The sequence below is a fragment of the Cuculus canorus genome, chromosome 2 (genome assembly GCF_017976375.1).
Source record: "Cuculus canorus isolate bCucCan1 chromosome 2, bCucCan1.pri, whole genome shotgun sequence".
In the NCBI taxonomy this organism is placed as follows: domain Eukaryota; kingdom Metazoa; phylum Chordata; class Aves; order Cuculiformes; family Cuculidae; genus Cuculus; species Cuculus canorus.
In genome coordinates, this window is record NC_071402.1 from 64,695,588 (window position 1) to 64,714,956 (window position 19,369).

At 40.1% G+C, this 19,369-nt stretch overlaps 2 protein-coding genes across 6 annotated transcripts in view; one reads left to right on the forward strand and one right to left on the reverse strand.

Moving 5' to 3' along the window:
* The window catches only part of INVS (inversin), a 99,370-nt gene extending 92,596 nt beyond the window's left edge, over window positions 1–6,774 (forward strand). For 2 of the 5 annotated variants that reach the window (XM_054060515.1, XM_054060514.1), the window contains exon 17: window positions 2,158–3,314. In XM_054060515.1, coding sequence (XP_053916490.1) covers window positions 2,158–2,273 — 116 coding nt within the window. In that variant the 3' untranslated portion in view covers window positions 2,274–3,314. Of the gene's footprint in view, window positions 1–2,157; window positions 3,316–6,653 lie in introns of those variants that run through there. The other 3 variants (XM_054060517.1, XM_054060516.1, XM_054060513.1) reach the window with 3 other exon arrangements.
* The window catches only part of TEX10 (testis expressed 10), a 62,544-nt gene continuing 46,842 nt past the window's right edge, over window positions 3,668–19,369 (reverse strand). Inside the window, exons 12-15 of the mRNA XM_054060518.1 lie at window positions 9,630–9,710; window positions 6,775–6,956; window positions 5,595–5,805; window positions 3,668–3,926 (exon numbers count right to left, since the gene is read on the reverse strand). Coding sequence (XP_053916493.1) covers window positions 3,813–3,926; window positions 5,595–5,805; window positions 6,775–6,956; window positions 9,630–9,710 — 588 coding nt within the window. The 3' untranslated portion in view covers window positions 3,668–3,812. The remainder of the gene's footprint in view (window positions 3,927–5,594; window positions 5,806–6,774; window positions 6,957–9,629; window positions 9,711–19,369) is intronic.

The window sequence follows — 19,369 nt, forward strand, 5'->3', positions numbered from 1 at the left end:
CCATGCACTCACACAGATGGAGCTACATATATAATAGAGAATAGCATCGAAGAACATGGGTTGTACAAGCAGTATCAAGGTCATCAAAGGCTGAGATTTTATTTGTGTGACATTAGTTGACAGGTTCTTAAAAATGAAGTTAGGGTATGCGGTCACCTCTCCTCTATTTCTTTACTAAATAACATTGTTTAGACTTTTCCAAGTGTATCATGCACTTAAACAGGGATGTTTAATTAATTACGGTAATGTCAGCCCTTCGCCATGGGAAGATTTAGTGCCTTGTTGGCCGTTTGGTCTTCACAGTTGTATCATGCGTAGCTCAGAGGCAGGGCGCAGCTAGGCAGCAACAAAGCGGCTTCTTCAAGGAGACACCAGTTCAGATAATTTGCAAAGGCAAGTAAAGTACATTTTTCAACTCATTTAACAAAACTCTCAAGTCAAAAGGAAATCAGACGGAAGGCCTATCCTTGAGGTTGTTAGCACCATAGGTGAGTTTCTACCTCACCAAGACAGAGGCTTTTTTCTTCCACTGTTTGAAAACTGTTTTAATTAAGAGCCCTGACCAGACAGGTGTTTGATTGCCACCTCTTCACGCAGACATTAATCTGAATTTGAAAAGAGCTTTAGCAAATAATGCTTCTTTTCGTTTAATTTCTCATGACAACAGACCTCCCTGTCTTCCAAAATAAAAAGGCTTTCTTTTGAGGTTTCAATGTCCTTTGCTTTCATAATTTGGTGACGAATAGGATAGTGATAGGAACTCTGCCCAGTTCCTTTAGAACACTACCTACTTTTATTCACCTAATAGGAGCTCAGGGAACTTTAGCCCTTACTTAAAGACAATAACATGTTTTTCATCTGGCTGCCTTTGTGCATGACAACATTACGCTTGTTGGAAAAGTTCAGAGCTGTCAGTGGCTAATGCCAGATACTCTTATTTCTGACGTAGGTGCCTGGAGTAGGTCAGAATGGGCTGCTCAGTTTGCTTGCGGAAGGTACATCGGGGAAGGCAAAAGCTGACTGTCAGCCCCAGTTTTAGTGTCCATATAGGTAGTGGGAAAAGCACACGGTGACAAATCTGTAACAGGAGACTTCAACACCAAACTCAGTTAACGCATTGGCGTAAGGAGACCAAACACTTTGGAGTGGGAACACCCAGAAGTTATCAAAAGGAAGGGTGCAAATAAGTAAGGAGGGCAGAGGATGACAGGTAGAAAAGCAGCATGCAAGGGGCTATACAGACAGTGGGAGGTGCTTAAAAATATTCTGGAAAATCTCGATGGTCTAAGAGGTCTTTTCCAACCTAGTAATTCCATGATTCTTTAATGTGTTTTCTTGTTAAATAGCTGCCTTTTGTCAAGCCAGTAACTGGCATTTAAAGAGGCTCTCTGCAGCAGGCCAGGCAGGTAAACCCATCTTTTTGTTTCACTGTGGACCCTGAAGAGTGTTTATCAAGTTGTAAGGGAGGAGGTTTTTGCAATTCCTCGTATTAGAAAGACATCCTTAAGATGTGCTGAGTTCTCCTCCTCCATGAAATATTCAGATTTGCCCTTGCATGACCCTGGCTAGAATGGGATAAAGCACTGAAAAGTTCCCATCCCATCTCTACAAAACTGGGAACAGAAAACACAATGTTATTTGTAGCCCACGACAGTCAATAAAAACATTGAATGAGGCCAGATCTTCAGCCAGATTCAAAACTGAAGAGAATGGTCAAGTGACATTCATTTTTGCTTTCTAATAATTCCGAGAGTGCTTGCTTTAGTCCTGGATTCATTTTCCTGACCTCTTGAAATGACCCAGCACTTAGTGTTGCTGAGTATTGCTCAATAAAATCTCTTACTGCTCTTCAGCAAACTCAGCCAAGAGTGTCGCATTAAGGACTGAACTGTCAGCCTGGAAGCCTTCACTTAATTGTGAGAGCAACTCTCAAGTTAAGCTCCATCACTACAGGCTGTGTTAAACATACGCAGGAGCATCCGATGGAAGCTGTACCAGGTGCTGCAGAAACCCAACTCTACAGATAATTAACAGCAAGATGTCAGGAATAAGGCATGTTCTTTTCCCAGCTGTTTATGAAATTTAGAATGCAATGTAGATTAAACTTCTTTTTATCCACTAGAGTTACTCATCAAAACCCATCTTGTTCTTTTACAGTAAACAACCTGCAGTGCGTTAATTTGCTGGAAAACATGGGAAAATCAAAGCAATTTTCATACAACATGAGACCAACCACTGCTGCAAAATCAAAAACTACAAGACACAAGCACTAAGCAAAACTGAACATTTGGAATTTAAAAAGCACATTCCGGTACAACTGTTCTCTTTACTGATGTAGAAGTCGTCTACAACATATTTCCAATTCTGTATTATCCCAGCTTTACATGCCAAGCAGACTTCTAAGGAGTCAAACTCATTTTATGCCCTGTACAAATTAGTTTTTAAATGCAAGTGTTAATTTATTTACTGACAGGATGAAACCTGAATTGCATTTGGAAAAAGAAAATGAAGCTCTAAGCCCAGCATTACAATAGATCTGCAGGGGCTCCCAAAGTTTTCTGTTGTCAAAGGCAGGAATTTTAGATGTGTTCATCAAATGCAGTTTCAAAGGAGAGGGAATTGATACCAAAGATGTAACAGTTCTGAAAGCCTGCGGCTTAATTTCAACTCCAATAGGTACAGAACAGCCTTCGCACTCCACTTCTGTTCTAAAGAAACAAGTTTTCTCTTAGCCAGACAGGCATTTGGAAGGAAAAGTAGATAAGCTGACAAAAAATACTAGGTTAATAAAATTGCTTTCAACAGCCTATGGAAATTGTTGGGGGGGGGGTGGGGTGGTGTACCCTTTGAGCTTATCACCTATTCTTTCCATATTAATAACTACCTTTATACAGGCACAAAAAGAGTTTTACAGAAATAAGAAAAGAGGGGACCTATTCTAGAAGAAAACTTGTTCTTCTAAGAGCTTTGGAGCTGCCAGCGTACAGTATTTACCTTGCACAAAGTATTTAAAAATACAAACTCAGCAAAAATAAAAAGATGACTATTTTCAAAGTGCATTGTTTTCCATTTTTTCTTGCAGTTGGTATTATGTAATTCTACTTTTTTTTAATCAATATAATGCTTCAAAAGATGATTGGCATCAATATGTCTGTTTCTCTGTAAGCACTTCAGCTTCAAGGAGACTGGATTTTGACAGGCTGAGAGAGTTGGGGGTTGTTCAGGCTGGAGAAGAGAAGGCTCCAAGGAGACCTTAGAGCAGCCTCCAATACCTGAAGGGGCTACAGGGAAGCTGGAGAGGGTCTTTTTACAAGGGCAGGGAGTGATAGGATGAGGGGGAAAATTTAAATTGGAAGGGGGAAGACTTAGACTAGACATTAGGAAGAAATTCTTCACCATGAGAGTGGTGAGGCACTGGCACAGGTTGCCCAGAGAAGTTGTGGATGCCCCATTCCTGGAGGTGTTCAAGGCCAGGTTGGATGGGGCTTTGGGCAGCCTGGTCTAGTAGGAGATGTCCCTGCCCCCATGGCAGGGGGGATGGAACTGGATGGGCTTTAAGATCCTTTCCAACCCAAACCATTCTATGATTCCATGATTCTCTTCTATGATTCTAACACCTCTCACTGTGGTCACCCATCTCCTAAAATGACCTCCCATAATGTGCTTGAAAAGAAAGGCAGACGAGACATGCGATTCTTTGTAAAATTTTTATTCTGTTTCACTTACAAAAAAATTGACAAGCTTTGTTCCAACATCTTCCATTCAAAACTAAATAGAAGTAAACGCTTTACAATAAATGCAGTTTGACCTCTTTAATACACTGTGTTCATAGGGCCAGCTCCCTGGGGATGAGAGGCAAGGTAGATGTTGAAACAGTAATGGAGGTCTGTTAGCCACTGCTCTTGAACTTCACCGCTCTTCAGTGTCTAGAAAGAAGGGGGGGGAAAAAGGTAAAGCTCAGTTTCACTCACCGCATTTGCAAAGCTTTTCTTTGTTTTCGCAGTCAATCAGGTGCACTGTTAAAAGTACAAGATGGCCTTGTTCACCTGCACACAGTGACCTCTTTCTTCTCATTTATACATTTCAACACGGTATGTTTGTTAAAGCCAAAATAATAAACTGTTACTACTGGGTGCACTGAGTCGGCGTTACATTATGAAGTGTGTGAATTCTAGCAGATGCAACTTCCTCACTCTTAATTACAGTGGCTCGCTTCCTTTCCAATTCTGCCATTTATAGTTAATTAAAATGCAAATGAATGTGGCTCTACTACAGCAGGAGAGCTCAATGCCCCAGTCTTCAGGAGAACCACCACCCACAAAACAGTAAAGCCCACAGTCCGGTAAATTCACTCTCCTTAGCATTCATAAGTGGTTAAAACACCCCAGCAACTAAACCCACAACTCACCCACAGTGGAACATCACAAAAACTGGCTGAAGCGTTTTCAACATCAAAGGAAACCACTCTCCTCATTCTCCATGAGAGAACTTGTATGACACTCTCCGACATCTGCTTCTGCCACCACTGAGGTTTTATTTCCGATAACAGACCTTTTAAAAGCTACTACTGGATACACGTGGCTTATTCAAACCTGTGGCAGAGAAACTCTGCACTCAAAACTAGTCAGAGCTTTGTGTGAAGGCAGTTTCTAAAGAGAGAAGCAGCTCCAATAGTCTCAAAACCACTAGAATGCAGATGTGTGAGTAGAAGTGCCAGGATTTGCAATATTTGAAAAATATTTGTATTTTGCATCACATATATTTCACAGAATCATATAAAATGGTTTGGGTTGGAAAGGACCTTAGAGATCACCCAGTTCCAACCCCCCCTGCTATAAGCAGGGGCACCTTCCACTGGATCAGGCTGCTCAAAGCCTCATCCAACCTGGCCTTGAACACCTCCAGGGATGGGGCAGCCGCAACTTCTCCGGGTAACAAGTGCCAGTGCCTCACCACCCTCAAAGGAAAAAACTTTGTCCTATCCCTGCATTCCCTGATAAACAGTCCATCTCCAGTTTTCCTGTAGGCTCCTGTAAGCACTGGAGGGCTGCTGTAAGGTCTTGTGGGGGCCTTCTCTTCTCCAGACTGAACAACCCTAACTCTCTGTCTGTCCTCATATGGCAGGTGTTCCAGCCCTCAGGTCATCTTCATGACCCTCCTTTGGGCTCACTCTAACAGATCCAGATCTTCCTGTGCTGAGGAATATTTAATATAATATTTATAGTTAGATTTAATAACATTTACATACACCTGTACAGCCCGGCTCCAATAAGCAGAAAGCACTAGTTTCTAATCTGGGGACAACTCTCCCTCAGCTGGGCTGTGTAGGTGATCTGCTTCCAGCGAGCTTTGTTAGGAAGCCAACTGCTATCCAGGGCCCCTGGACTGAGTGCAACCTAAACTTCAAAACTATCTCATCTGTGCAATGACTACAGGCGTTCCAGCAAGGAGCAGCCAGCTATGGAGTCCACACTACCGAGACAAATAAAACAATCACAACTTGTGTTTTGCTGAACCCCTCTTCTTTGTGTTTGAAATCATTTTTAAACCTTGTACACCCTCGTAGTGTCAAGAGACACCAAGAAGTTTCATACCATGATGTCCTTGATAATCTGTTGCACCAGAAATTCATTTGTGATCATATGGCTCCTGAGCTGACCGTGCTGCATTAGTAAGCGAAGCAACTGAGCAACAACAGGCAGTTCTTCCCGGCAGATCCTGCTCACTTGCAGACTCTGCAGCATCAGTCTCAGTAATCGTGGCAGGAGTGCTAACGCCGAAATACATGATCCCCACAGCATATCCCTAAGGAGAGAGGAGAGCAAAAATATAAATGATCAAGGACACATATTTCAAGTACGCCTTTGTTAACCAGCCTCACAGCCGCACAAGGAAACGGGCCTCCATGAATGCCAAGCCTGCCAACTGCCTCCACCATAATTGGTGCCAAAGTGGCAAATCTGTACCAGAAAATGCTAAACTTGGAAACATTCTAAAGTTATGTACAGACTGGAAAATAGTTCAGGCCTTGCCCCGGAGCTACAAATGTCACTGATGCTCTTACACAATGTAATTTCTGCTCCATGCAGCTGGGAAGTGGTTTGTACTTGTTCAGGTACACCTGAAACTATTTAAGAAACTATTCATGAGAAACTAAACAATGGAATCAGCTTTTTAATATGCAAGTCATTAAATCCAGTAAGTGAAGGAGGACGTCTTAAATTTTAAGTAAGCTTTGAACAACTTTTCTGCATGAGGAACAGAGTGAAAACCTGAAGTTTAAACTGTTTAAAGACATTTCTGTTATATGCGTAAATTTAAATCTGGTATCTGTAGCTTCCAGGTTTTTAATCAAACAGATCTGCAGGCTATAAAATGACGCCTGAGAAGGTTTGTTAAAGCTGAACCATCAACTCAGTTAAGAGTACAAGCTCATAAAGACAAATCCTTTCCATGCTGCTTTTCAATGTATCCAATGGAACTAAAGGCTAAAGCTAAAGGTTAAGGTATAAATATCTATCTTTCTAAAGTCAGGATGGTTCTGACTTCTTACTAGAACAACTGTAGTAAGTAAAACCTTTGAGATGGAACCCTCTGCAGTTATTATTTCAAATAATTTCAGCTAACTTTGCAGGTGTTTTTCTTAAATCCAGGTGCTGTTCTGAAGCAAGCAAAAGGCAGCAAAATAAACAGAGGCTGTTTCCTTTTTACATCTTTAAATACTTGTGGATACAAAGGCAGAGACAATTAACATGGTAAGAAGAGCAGCATTACCTTTTCTGTAAATGTTCTGCATCCTCTTTGTCTAAAGTCAGCAGAAAATACAGAAGACTGTAACAACAGGAGGCTAAGAACTTGTGCAGATTTTCACTTAAGATGCAAGCTTGATCCAAGAGCTTATTTATGGCACATAGAACAGATCCAGCTGTGCTATCGGGTATGACAACCAATCCAACCTGTATGGAAACAAATAAACCCCAAGTTCCTCACTTGATATACGTTTTTTTTCTGGCAGGTCTAGAGCTGAATGAATCTCTTCCACATCATGACATATGAGGTCCAACACAATAAATGAGTATAACCCTATAGCTCAAGAACCAAGAGTGGGAGGGGAGAGACAAAAAGATTGTTATAGAACATGTTCTAACCTGTCACAGTAAGACAAAGCTCCAGGCAACCGCTTCACTCACTGTGAGTGGACGTGTGTTCAAATACAGACGTTTTCTTACCCTCAGTTGGAAAACACCTCTTGTGTGCCAGTCCAAAACACTTTGTCTGTGAGGCAGTTTTCAGCTAGTAACGACATCCCTATGGTTGAGCACCCACCCTGTTTGACAGACCTGGCTCCCTACGATTTCTACCTCTTCCCAAAGATCAAGTCAGTGCTCAAAGGCACCTATGCTTTGTTGGTAGATGTGAAATCAAAAACAACAGAGATGCTCAACAGCTTCCCAGAAAATGATCTGCAGATTTGCTTTGAACGCTGGCAGCATTGTATGCAGAAGGGAACCGTTTTGAAGGTGATCGTAGTTCGTCTTCTTAATTTGTTAAATAAAAAGTTATAGGCACAGTCACAGGTTTTTTTGTGTTGGACCTCATATATTACTCATATATTTCCATTCAAGTTCTACAAACTACTGCTTTTTTCAAACCTATTTTCTCAAGAAACTGCCACCCATACCAACTGAAAGTTAAATCAGCATCTACATTCCATCCCCTCTAAATAAACACTTATCTCAAACATATGTAAAATTCCCACTGCTTTAAGCCTTGTCCTGTAAGACGGTATAAGCACAAACAGAATCTTCTGGACAGAATAGATCTTTCCTTTTAAGCACGTATCATGGGACAGTGCAACCCTTCCGTGCCTTGAAACGGCAGTGATCAGTCATTGTGGTAGAAGGAAATGCAGATTTACTCTCCAGAAAGAAAGCTTCTATTGGATCATCATCAGATCGAGTGTCCGAAATCCAACAGGCTTGACAAGAATGACAGCATTGTGAGCAGTGCTAAACTAAAGCTAATGAAACATACGGTGGGCCCATAGCTGGGGTGATTTTAACAACTTTTCTGTTGTTCAAATGAGAAAGTCATCTTCAGTATGGATCTTATACACATGATAAATAAAATAATTTATTTAAAATTTTCTTTCGGGCTAGAGGCAGTGAATTAGAAATCAGCTTAAATATTGAAGTGCTCTTGAGTAACTATCCCTGATTTTTGCCCTATAAAGCCCTAAAAAAATCATGCATTGCTAATGTGGCACGATTTATTTTACTAAAAAAACTAAGGAGTTTTGGAATAGAATCGTTTGCTCACCTGCAGGTACATTGTTTTAAGCTGGCAGAGGAAGCGGGCTTGCTTAACAAGGTCAGCTGTTTCTTTTAGAAATGTTTAGAAAAAGATCAATAAAGAAGTACAAGCTCCAGAAACGTGGGATGGATTTCATTGGCATGATGACTCATAAGAGGTGACAGACAAAAGACTAATGATGGGTTGAAGCTTTTAAATACTTCCAGTATAAGATGCTAAGTATATTTCAAGGCCAAGAGTATATGCAAATGGTTGTCCCACGCTGACCTTGCAGCAGCCAGCTACAGAGGTAGGAGAAGGATGGTATTCCTGCATGACAGAAGGTGGACTGCAACTGTCACCAAGACTTTGCTGGATATTGCAGGACATCAAGGCACTAAATAATAAAAACTAATACCGATGTTCCTAACCAACCACAAACAAGAAATAATGATAGTGAGCTAGATGGATGCCGGCATATAAAGAAGCATCTTGAAGATCAAAACAGCCAACACTGCTGATGAAACGTGCCAGTCAGCCAGTCTGGAAGATGATGGGAACACAGACATTCCGATTTATACAAACAGAGTAGATGAGACAGCTCAGACAAGTTCCCATATAGGATGTTGCCTACACAGTGCCTTTCTTCCCTGTTAGATGTCATCACCCAGATAGAGATTTTGGACAGCAGTCTAACCAACTCTAAAAATCCACTTCACATTTTGGTCTCCAAGGGACAGCCTAGTAGAACGCATAAATCACAACTTACAAATCAGCTTAAGTTAACATCCACAACCAAAAATCCAGGCTACAGCTTTAGGTAAGCCACTCCCCATAGAAGCTTTGGCCCAGTAATTTTTCCAGAAGGCCTCCATCCAGAGAATTGCAGATACTTGGATCCCGTATCTGTCTTCACAGGAGGACAGGCAGCTCCTCCCTCTCAGCAGCTAGCAAAGGTAACTCAACCACAAATTGTGTCCCTCAATTCTGTTACTCAGCGTTGGCTTTGCTATCCCCTCCTAGCTCAGGGAGTGTTCAGGATTAGGAGAAGACAGACTATAAAACTCATCTGAAGCTGCTACTCCTCCTTTTGAAAAACAAAACAAGAAACCCTTCATTTACAGCTGTCCTGGCTTGAAAAGAAGCTGAACTATTCACAAACCAGAGCAAAAAAAGTTCAGATACCAACAGTTATTAGGTGGGGTTTTTTTTTGAATTCTGCTAATCTTGAAAATTTTTGCAAATGTGAAATTCATGCAATAAATGGATTTGAAGGTTAATGAAACTACAAAATCTATCACAAGGATGTTAACCCTAGAAGACAAAATGGTACTTACCAGATATTTACAGATGCCGGTCTGCAGAATGTCAAAACACTGACTTTGACAAGGGATAGTGGACAAGCTGTGACAGATCATCTGTTTAAATAAAACAAAGTTATATTTGAGTATTCTAAATGCAACCAGCAGCTGTTTAGGCATACTTTGTTGACAAACCAAGGTACAAAGCACCTGTGGGGACATAGCAGCTTTGTCTCAAGATACTGGTTCTTCACAGTGTATAAGAATAACACTGCAAATATAAATTGTTTAGTGTTTAAAGCGACAACAGCCTACACCATTACTGGTTTTGGTAATGGCTTTCTTCATTTTACCGATGCGATAGAAGACCAAAACTATTCTATATCCACCTATAGCACCACACCAAGCCTCCACCTGCCTTTCCTCAGAGCTAACAGATTTCAGCAAAGTACTTCACAAATAACTTCTTTAAGCATGAAACAGAGGAATCACAGTGAAACAGGACAGAAAATTAATAAAACGAAGAAGAAAGAAGCAAAGATCCATTTCCAGCTTATTTTCCTGTACATCACCAAAAAAATGTCATGTTCAAAGATCACAGAATCACAGAATGGTTTGGGTCAGAAGGGACCTTAAAGATCATTCAGTTCCAACCCCTCTATCATGGGGCAGGGACATCTTCCACTGGATGAGGTTGCTCAAAGCCTCATCCAACCTTACCTTGAATACTGACAGGGACAGGGCAGCCATGACTTCTCTGGGCAAACTGTTCCAGTGCCTCACCACCCTCACAGGAAAGAATTCCTTCCTAATATCCAATCCAAACCTTTGCTCTTTCAGCTTAAAACACTACCCCTCATCCAAGATGGTAACAATTGTTATATTACAAAGGGAAATCTTGTTTTATGAACTGCCAAAAACTTTCTGGTGCTTACATCGTCAGGCGCTTACAAACTTTGCAGCTCCCCAGAGGAATGATAGAACAAGTTTGGTTTTGTTTTTTTTTTTTTTAGAAAAAAAAAAGAGTGAAATTAAGACTCAAATCTTATTTTTTAGTAAAAATACTAAATGGGTGAGAATGACCAGGGGCTGGGGAGGGGAAGAATTGACCAAGCCCCCATGAAATACTACATGGCTCCTGGATAAGACAAAGAAATCAGAGCTCTAGAACTACTAGTAAGCTGTCCTACAATACTCAGCAGATGGCTTTCTCTGTTCCTCTTTTCCTTTCCACCTCTTCCTATAATTTTCAAACTAGTCAGAGAGCTTGGATGACCTCCCTTTGCTTACATTCACTGCACTGTCTCACCAGTGCAAACTAAAGCCTCCAGAAAGCAACGCACACAGTATGAAGGCCTTATGAGACCATGAGGAATTGTGATGTCCTGCTAAGGACAAGGAAGATGGAAGAACGACTACATAAAGAATGAAATCTTCTGTTTGTGCTTTCGGGAATCAGAAAGAACAGCAAGATCAGACATTTGAGGGAGAGAAGGATTTAAGTGCTCAAGTTTTACAAGTATCTCGACTATGCAAAACCATTCCTCTAAGGTACCTTGCTGACTGAATAAAGAACTGAAGAAAGCTTTCACAGAATGGTTTGACTTGAGAGATTAAACTTTGTGGTAGCATCCTGGTTTTGAGACTTAAGTTGAATTAGGGCAGGCCAAGACATTTAAACAAGAGATAATGATAAAATTGAAAAACATCACCCATATTGTGTCAAAAATAATAGCCCAGCTGAAGAGACACCCCAAAGAAAGGAAAGCTTAGGAAATGAACCAGCAGCTCAAGGTGCTGTGGTTTGAAAACTCAATCCTAAGTAATGTGGGTAACAGTGGTGATTTAAAAAGAAATAGCCCAGCAGTATCATTTGTGGTGATATAAAAGTGTGTTCAGTCTTTTTCAAAGTTATATCGCCACGTGTGCTTTTAGTCCTGCTTAAACTGTCCAAATACAGGTATTTCTTATCAGTATTACAGGTGTAATTGTGCAAGCATTTTGTTTGCCTAGTAGGACTATTTAAAAAACAATTTTATAGATCCTCTTGCACTGAATACCTTTATTTGTACTATGTATTTATTTAATAAAGATATAATATTAGTAAAACTTTGCACTCCACCCTAGGTACAATCCTGCTTCTGTACAGTGCAATTTGAAAGTGATAAAATATGAAGTACGCTGGAACAGTCCCAAGAAATGCACTCAAAACATTCGCGTAGCAGCAGAATCAAGGAATAAAGACAAGCTGAGACAGAGGTTACTACTGGGGATTGTCAAGTCACGGACAAACTCAGATGCCCATTTGACCTAGTATTTTAATGAGTAACACTTCCACAAAAGGTAAAGCTACACTGATGAAAACTGTCGGCTGACAGCTCAAGCTGAGAAATGCTGCCATGACAGGAGGACTGGACTAACCTATAGAAAAGATCACATGGGTTTGATGAATAACAGATACAGAAAAAAATCAGTGAAAAAGAAGTGGCGGGTTATGCACTCAGAGACTCTGCATGCAACTAGGAGTTTTAGCAGCTGGAAATGAGGAGAAAATTCTGTGCATAACAACTGACTTACAAGGTGGTGGTGATACAACCATGAAATGGGCAAATGTAACTTTAGGATGGAAAAATAAAGATAATCACAATAAGGTGATCAGACAGAGTACAGATTGGCTGTTCAATACGGCTCCACAAGACCCTACTTAGACCATTTCTGCCATGCTGTGCAAAACAGGAGTCAATCATTATTTTCAAGGAAGGTAAATTCAAACGAACGGACATTGAAAAACTGCACAAAGAACAGAGATCCTGTCTTACAGGTGTCAACAGAAAGAACTTAACCTACCTAGGCTGGCAAAACTATACCCCAGAAAGGATATTATTGCCACTTACAAATACAACAAGGTGAAAACTACTGCAGGAAAACAAATATAACCAAACAGCAACAAAAAATAGCGATTATCATAGCTGGCTGGGAATGCAGAATGAGATGGAAATTAGGGAGGATGATCATGAAAGCGGAAATGCAGGAGACATTTGTTGCCCATAAGACAGAGCTCAGGAAGTTTATAAAAGGAATATGGCATATGCACGAGCACGGGACACTACACCCAGTAAGCTAGGGAGATCCCTTCTAATTTAATACATACACGCATGAGGCCAACAAATTAAAGATTTTGAAGGCAAACCCACCAGGTCCATCCAGCAAACTAAGGTTTCATTATTGATGAAACCATTATCAATATTTCTCTCTCAGGTCTATGCCCCCAGAACAGGCCTACCAGCCCACCAAGGTTCTCCCTATGAACAACAAGTTGCAAGAACATTTTGTAACTGGTACAATGCACTGACACTAAGACTCTTCCAGAATGGGCATGGAAAATGGGCATCAAACCACTGAAGAGCAGCATACTTTCTTAAAAGGGTTGTGGTAAAGTGCATTGGCAAGTTAGTTTTTTCAACCTTTTAAATCTTTCTGACCCTCAAAATAGCACAATCATGCCCTACGTCCAGTTTTATTTTCCTACAATTAAGTGGGAGTGGCGATCCTTTTCAATTCCATAAATTAAATCCTGCTTGAAATGGCTTTCATAACAAATGCCCGTTATAAAAAGTGAAACTAAAACGTTATTAGACATGGAAATGAAAAGCAAAGAAAACTTAATTATCACATGAAAATTAGTATTTTTCCTGACAATTTATTTTCCTTAGGCAAGGTTTTGCATGATGTTTAATTTCCATAATAAAATGTCACAGTTGATTCATTATTTTACATTTGATTAGCATTTATCACATTGTTGGCGCATTCACAGATTGGTTATGGACTAAAGCCAGAGTAGCTTTGTTTCAGAATATTACTCAAGTAAATGGACAGAGAACAAGCATTTCTGATTGGGGGTGGGTGTGTTATACCTTTTTGAGACAAGTATTTTTTAGCAGGTTTGGGTTTAGAGGTTTCTTTTTCATTTTGTTTGAATAGCCACTTGAGTAAATTAAGCCAAAGAAAAGCATTCTCTTAAAATGGGGATTAATGGCTAGCAACATACAACCAATACCACAGGCTCTGTAATCCACTGGCAGTTTTTCAAACCAAACCTTATTGATCAGACAAGCCCAACTACCAATCATACTAATGAGCCACACAACTACAATGGCAGGTTCCCCACTAATACTCGAACAATCATTACCACACAGGCTCCCTTGTCTGTCATATTGAAAGCATACAACAGTGGCCAGTCAGGCTGGGAAGGCAGCCCAGGAACACTCAGGAAATCCTCAGACCACGGAGTAGACTGCAAACATGCCTGGAAGGTAGCTAGGTGCTTGCAAACCGTACCTTCGGCCAAAACAGATACTAAGGACACTGCCTGCCCATTTGGACATTTGGCCCATTGACACAGAAAACACTCTCAGAAATCCAGCTTTGCTCAGTTTACTTATCCCCATGCCATTAACTGGATGTCAAAAGGTGGGTCAAGTTGCATGCAATTTTCCTCTTTAACTGCATGAGTTAAAAGCATTTTTGCTGCTGACATCCAACCTAACTGACTCTCCACCCAATCTGAAACAGGTTTTCCATAGCTCTAATGTGCAGAGGAATTCAGCAGCTTAAAATTGCTTATCCAAAGATTAAAAAGATGCTCTCCACTCCCTAAAAAGCAGAGCTGGTAGGATTTGAGGGATCCCAGAGTCAACCTGAGCCCTCATGGCAACAGGAACACACAGAAATCATCAAATGAGAGTGATGTTTTGTTTAACTGTTCCCACTCCCCAGATCACTTAATGCTTCCCCTCAAGGGAAACATTTTATCGGGAAGTCTCCAGGGGAAATCTGCATATAATTTCAACCTTAATCATGCTATGAAGTACTCTCTTTTTCGAAGAAAACACTCGCCTTCCTCTGAAGACACGCACAAGTGGAAGCACAGAAAGAGACCAAGCAAGCGGATTAAATAATGGATCAATTATTTTAGTGAGCCACTCAGTTGAGTCAGAGCAAAGACAGTTCAGACTCCAAGAGAAGTGATTTTATCAAAAAAGAAAGTTGGCACACACCAGACAGTACATCCTAATGTGAACTTTAAAATATATTTTTCAATTCGCATCGACATCCACCTCAAACATTGGTAACTAAAATGTAATAGGCTGTTCTGCAGTCAATTCCCAAGCCCTTGTGAAATGACTGTTTCGAGTTGGACTCTATCCAGTATAACATGTTACTGCAGAGCGTAGAAAACAAGAAGTTTTCAGGTGATGGGGCAGGCAATGAAGCTTGTCGTCTGAATCTTGGCTAGCTTCCCCTGAAGCACCCTAGCTTATCAGACGGTGTACTCCCTTGACAGGTGCTGCTTCTCTTTCTGAAATAAATTGATTTGACAGGGCAATATTAACAGTGCCCTGAGTTGTTGAGAAAGCTACGTACAACAAGAGATCTTTGTTCATCTGCCTTGGCTACGCTCACAGGGGTGGATGTGAAGGGTATTCCTGATTCAGTGACTCCAGAAAAAAAGATAAAACAAGATAAAAAACCCCCACACAATCACAACAAAACAAAACAACCTAGGTTAAAAAAAGAAAAAGTCAAAAAGAAGGAACGGAGTCTGTAGGAGAACATCACACAGGTGGGCAAGAGAGAGAAAAAAAAATACTGTGGGGTTAATTTTACATTCAGGGTAGCAAAAAAAGGAATACAGAAACTTGTTTAAGCATTCCAAGTGCTTAAGAACATACAATGTCCCTTGCATCTTGACAAAGTACATATTTCCAAAGACTCAGAAGGATTATGAAATGCAATTCATGTCCAATTGCTGGCTCAGAAACAGGATAACGGCAACATACAAACTCATCTTGCACCTGTTGAATTGCGGTGATTTACCTGTCTGCAGACTCCTGGCTGTGGTACGCAGGCTGATGCTAAACCTGCATTAAGAGTCAACTAATCCAAGCGAAGCTATCTTTACCTGCCAGCGGACACAAATACATGAGTGACAATCACCACTGCTCACCTCCTGTGCAACAATTTGATCATGTGTTTAAATCTGGACATCAGCAAGACCTTGTGCGAGGAGGCAGAGAACTACGGGCTAGAGACAATCTTACTGCCTAAGTGACAGACATTCCTCAAAGCATTATTCTTTTGTCAGCAAACCCAGGTTTTACGCTCAACAGTTAATGTACTACCCAGGAGCAGACAAAGCCATACCTGAAAAATGGCATAGGTCTTGTTCTCTTCTCAAAGCCACCTTACTAACAAAATTAAAAGAAAGGACACAATGAAATAGCTTTGCTACGCAAGGAGCTATTGTTTCATCTTCTTGCAGCCATCATGCAAGCCCCTCTTTCATAGCTCTGCAGCTTTCCCACAGCTATAAAATGTCAGCACAGCCAATTCCTCCTCCTCATGGATGCCTCCTTCTCAGACCACATGCAAGATGGTCACAGGAAAATCTCATGTACAAGTCTCTAAATTAACCTGCCAAATTCACCTTTGCCAAACGAAGAGACTTCAAAACACAGAAAACCATATACTTAAGGAAGCTAGGTCTTGATCCACAAAGCCTGTCTTTTTGAGCAAATTTAGTTCAGGTATTACAAGCCTGAATATTAGGATATTAGAATATTAGGAGGTGAACGTATAGCATAACACACAGTAACTGTGGAGATGTTAATCCACATCAGTTACATGCAGGAAGGTGTGAGCTCCCAGCTGTAAAAGTTGCAATATATGCTGGAAGCATATGGTGCAGGTACAACACAGCACTGGCCTGAAGATGAAGTTAGTTTTTTCAAGAGTTTGTGTTTTTGCGCTTGAGTTTTATTTGTTTTTTCTTACAGTGGTTTTTAGGGGTTGGTTTTGTGCTTTTCTCTGCTGTTTTGGTTTTGTGATTGGGGTTTTTTTCTTATGTTTTAAGACTTTTGTGTTAAGAAAATTATTATGGAAGAGAGCTTTGAAAAAGACCTTTATAAATTTTACGAGGCATTATTTTTATGTATATAATTTCTCTTTTGTTTCTTTAGAATTTGCAGTACTTTGCAAGAAAAAAAACAACATTATTTTAAGTTCTAAACAAAGTTTGGCTACACTGTCATTTCACAGAAGATGAACAGGCTAACAGCATTTTTTGATCCTCTTTAAAAGAGGTAAAAGTTAGACCTTATTTCTACTTCAGAAGGAATACCATTTACCCTCAGATCAGCTGCTTTTTCTCCCCAGTGTAACTCTATGCTGGAAATCTCAATAATGCTAACAAGTTGAAATCTTACCGGAACTTCAACTCAAAATCTACATTTTAAAAATTTAGTGGTTTTTTTTAAGTGTTAATCTTTGCTTGAAGTTAAGCTACAGTGCTGCAACACCACCTTTTACTTCTCAAGACATAGATCCCAGCAGGGCTTTTAATTTACATGCATTGACTTGCTATCTATATTCATTTATTGTTAATTTTCCATAGCATATCAGTGGAAACACAGCAATCCCAACTCTATTTCACTTTTAAGATGTCTTCAGTTTTGACACACATTAGTACATTACATTCCGAGGTTTTAGTTCAAGACGCTTTTAAAAGCGGCTGATCTTCCCTTGTGTTAGCTCTTACACATTTTAAATATTTTGTTGTGTATTTTATTTCAAGTCAGCTATGTGCTCAATATAACTCTAGAACCTCAACTTAGAGCAGAACCTTCAAATTATCATTTGCTTTTCCCCTCCGAAACATTCAAGCATCACAAACGTCAAATATTACAACAGAAATTATCATGTATACATGGTTACCTCGTTAAACTGTTCATTCCTGTTGGCACTATTTCATTCAATACTGGCAGAGCAATTCAATTACTGGGAGTGAACAATATTACAGACAAACACTACAGGCACAGTTAAAATGAGCAAAGACTGAAGCCTGTTCCCTAAGGCTGCAACCATCCATTCTGGAGCCCCATCTATTTCTGCTACAGGGGTATGACTTTAAATAATTGGCTTTAATAAGGCAGAAGTAATTTTAAGTAGAAGTTGCCCCAGAAGAGGATCCAAGGTTTCCACATTTAACGTATCTTTTAGACAAAATATGAAGATTAACCTTTAAAGCTATGCAAAGTAGCATTTAAAGGGACACTTTTCTTAAGCATTGCTCCTTAAGTGAAAAATCACCATTATCTAAACAATTCCATTAAAAAAATAACATGGCTTCAGAGTTCCATTGTAACAGCTACTACTCTCTAGACAAAAAAATTTACAAACTGTATCCATCTCAAAACAGGTTTTGTTATAAACCGCTTAAAAGCATTAATCCCTATCAGAAGTGCATTTGTTTGGCCTTTTAATCAACTACAGTTAGCCACGTACTACGTAGTGCACAGGTTTTATTAACATCTTAGAAGTCCAAACTGCCATTTCAAAGTGCCTCAAGTTATTCTCTTCCTTCACACAACTTGCTCTTTCTCCAGAGGCATGTATTCTCTTCTTCTACATCTCTGGCATGCATATGACATACATTGAATTCCCTCTTACAGTTCAATACCATTAGAAATACGTACCACTCAGTGCACAGTACAGCTAGCTAGAGACAGAGAGTTGGGATTGCCTTCCTTTGTATTTGAAAACAATGTCAATCGGGGAGCAATAAAGCCAACAAGTCATAGCCACCTACAGATTCACGCCTGGGACCTTTTATTCCTTGCCTTCCCATCTCCTCAGCACTGCAATCCCAGCTACCCCTGCCTCACAACACCTTCTGAGCCTGTTCCAGAGGTGTGCATGTACAGCTGGCTTTTCAAGCAGGATGCAAAACCCACATTAACTGCCATTAACCCTAATCTAGAGCTTTTTTTTTTAATCTTCCATCTGCTTATTTTCATAACCTTAGAGGTAACTAGTACTTCGAACCTTATTCTTTTCGCAGAGTCAAAAACTGGGCACTGGTTTAGACAAAACTAGTAGCGGAAAGGAAGAAAGGAAGATGGAAAGACTAATAATAGTAAGAATCTGATCACTAGTTTCATTTATTCACAGGAAACCAAACTGCCAAATTCTTATTTCACAAGTTCCTTTTTGTCATCTACAAAAAAATATTTTTCCATTATGAGGAAACTCTGAATTACAATGATACAATCAGAATTCTTTTAAGTGAACAGTTCTCAAGATACAGTAGAGGACTCTGTGCTGCCTGCTCTGTGGCCAACAGAGGACTCTTCTTACTTAGTGGGTATTTTAAATTGCTACAAATATTTTGCTCAATGTTAGGGCATGACCATATACTTCCTTAGCCAGCAAGGGAAAGTACAAAAGATTCAGCATTCAGAAGCTGTGCCACTCTACTCTATTCCACCAAAAGTGTGACTAATCCAAGCTGGGTAACATTACTGTAACATTTCTTTATTTCAATTATTTTTTTGTCACATCTAAAAAATATTTGGGTTCTGAAATTGTGTCACCAAAAGGGAACTGGAGTTTGGATATGTCATGAAAGAAGCCCATGATATAAAAGCCTTCTTTCACAGACACATCACTGTGTACCTTGACACACACCTGGCCCCAGTACCTTGCGCCTTAGGAACTCCCTGCCTAACCTAATTAAGTCCTACATTATGAAGATTTGAATATGAATGATTTCTCATTGATACTTTTGTTTGCTGACTGAAAACCTTAAAATTGTTCACTGTTGGATGTCTCCCCCCCAACAAAAGAGCTACAGTTTTCTACAGAACACAGAAATTTCAATGGGAAGCTGGCCAAGTTTCTAATTAGAACCACAGAATGGTTGAGGTTGGAAAGGACCA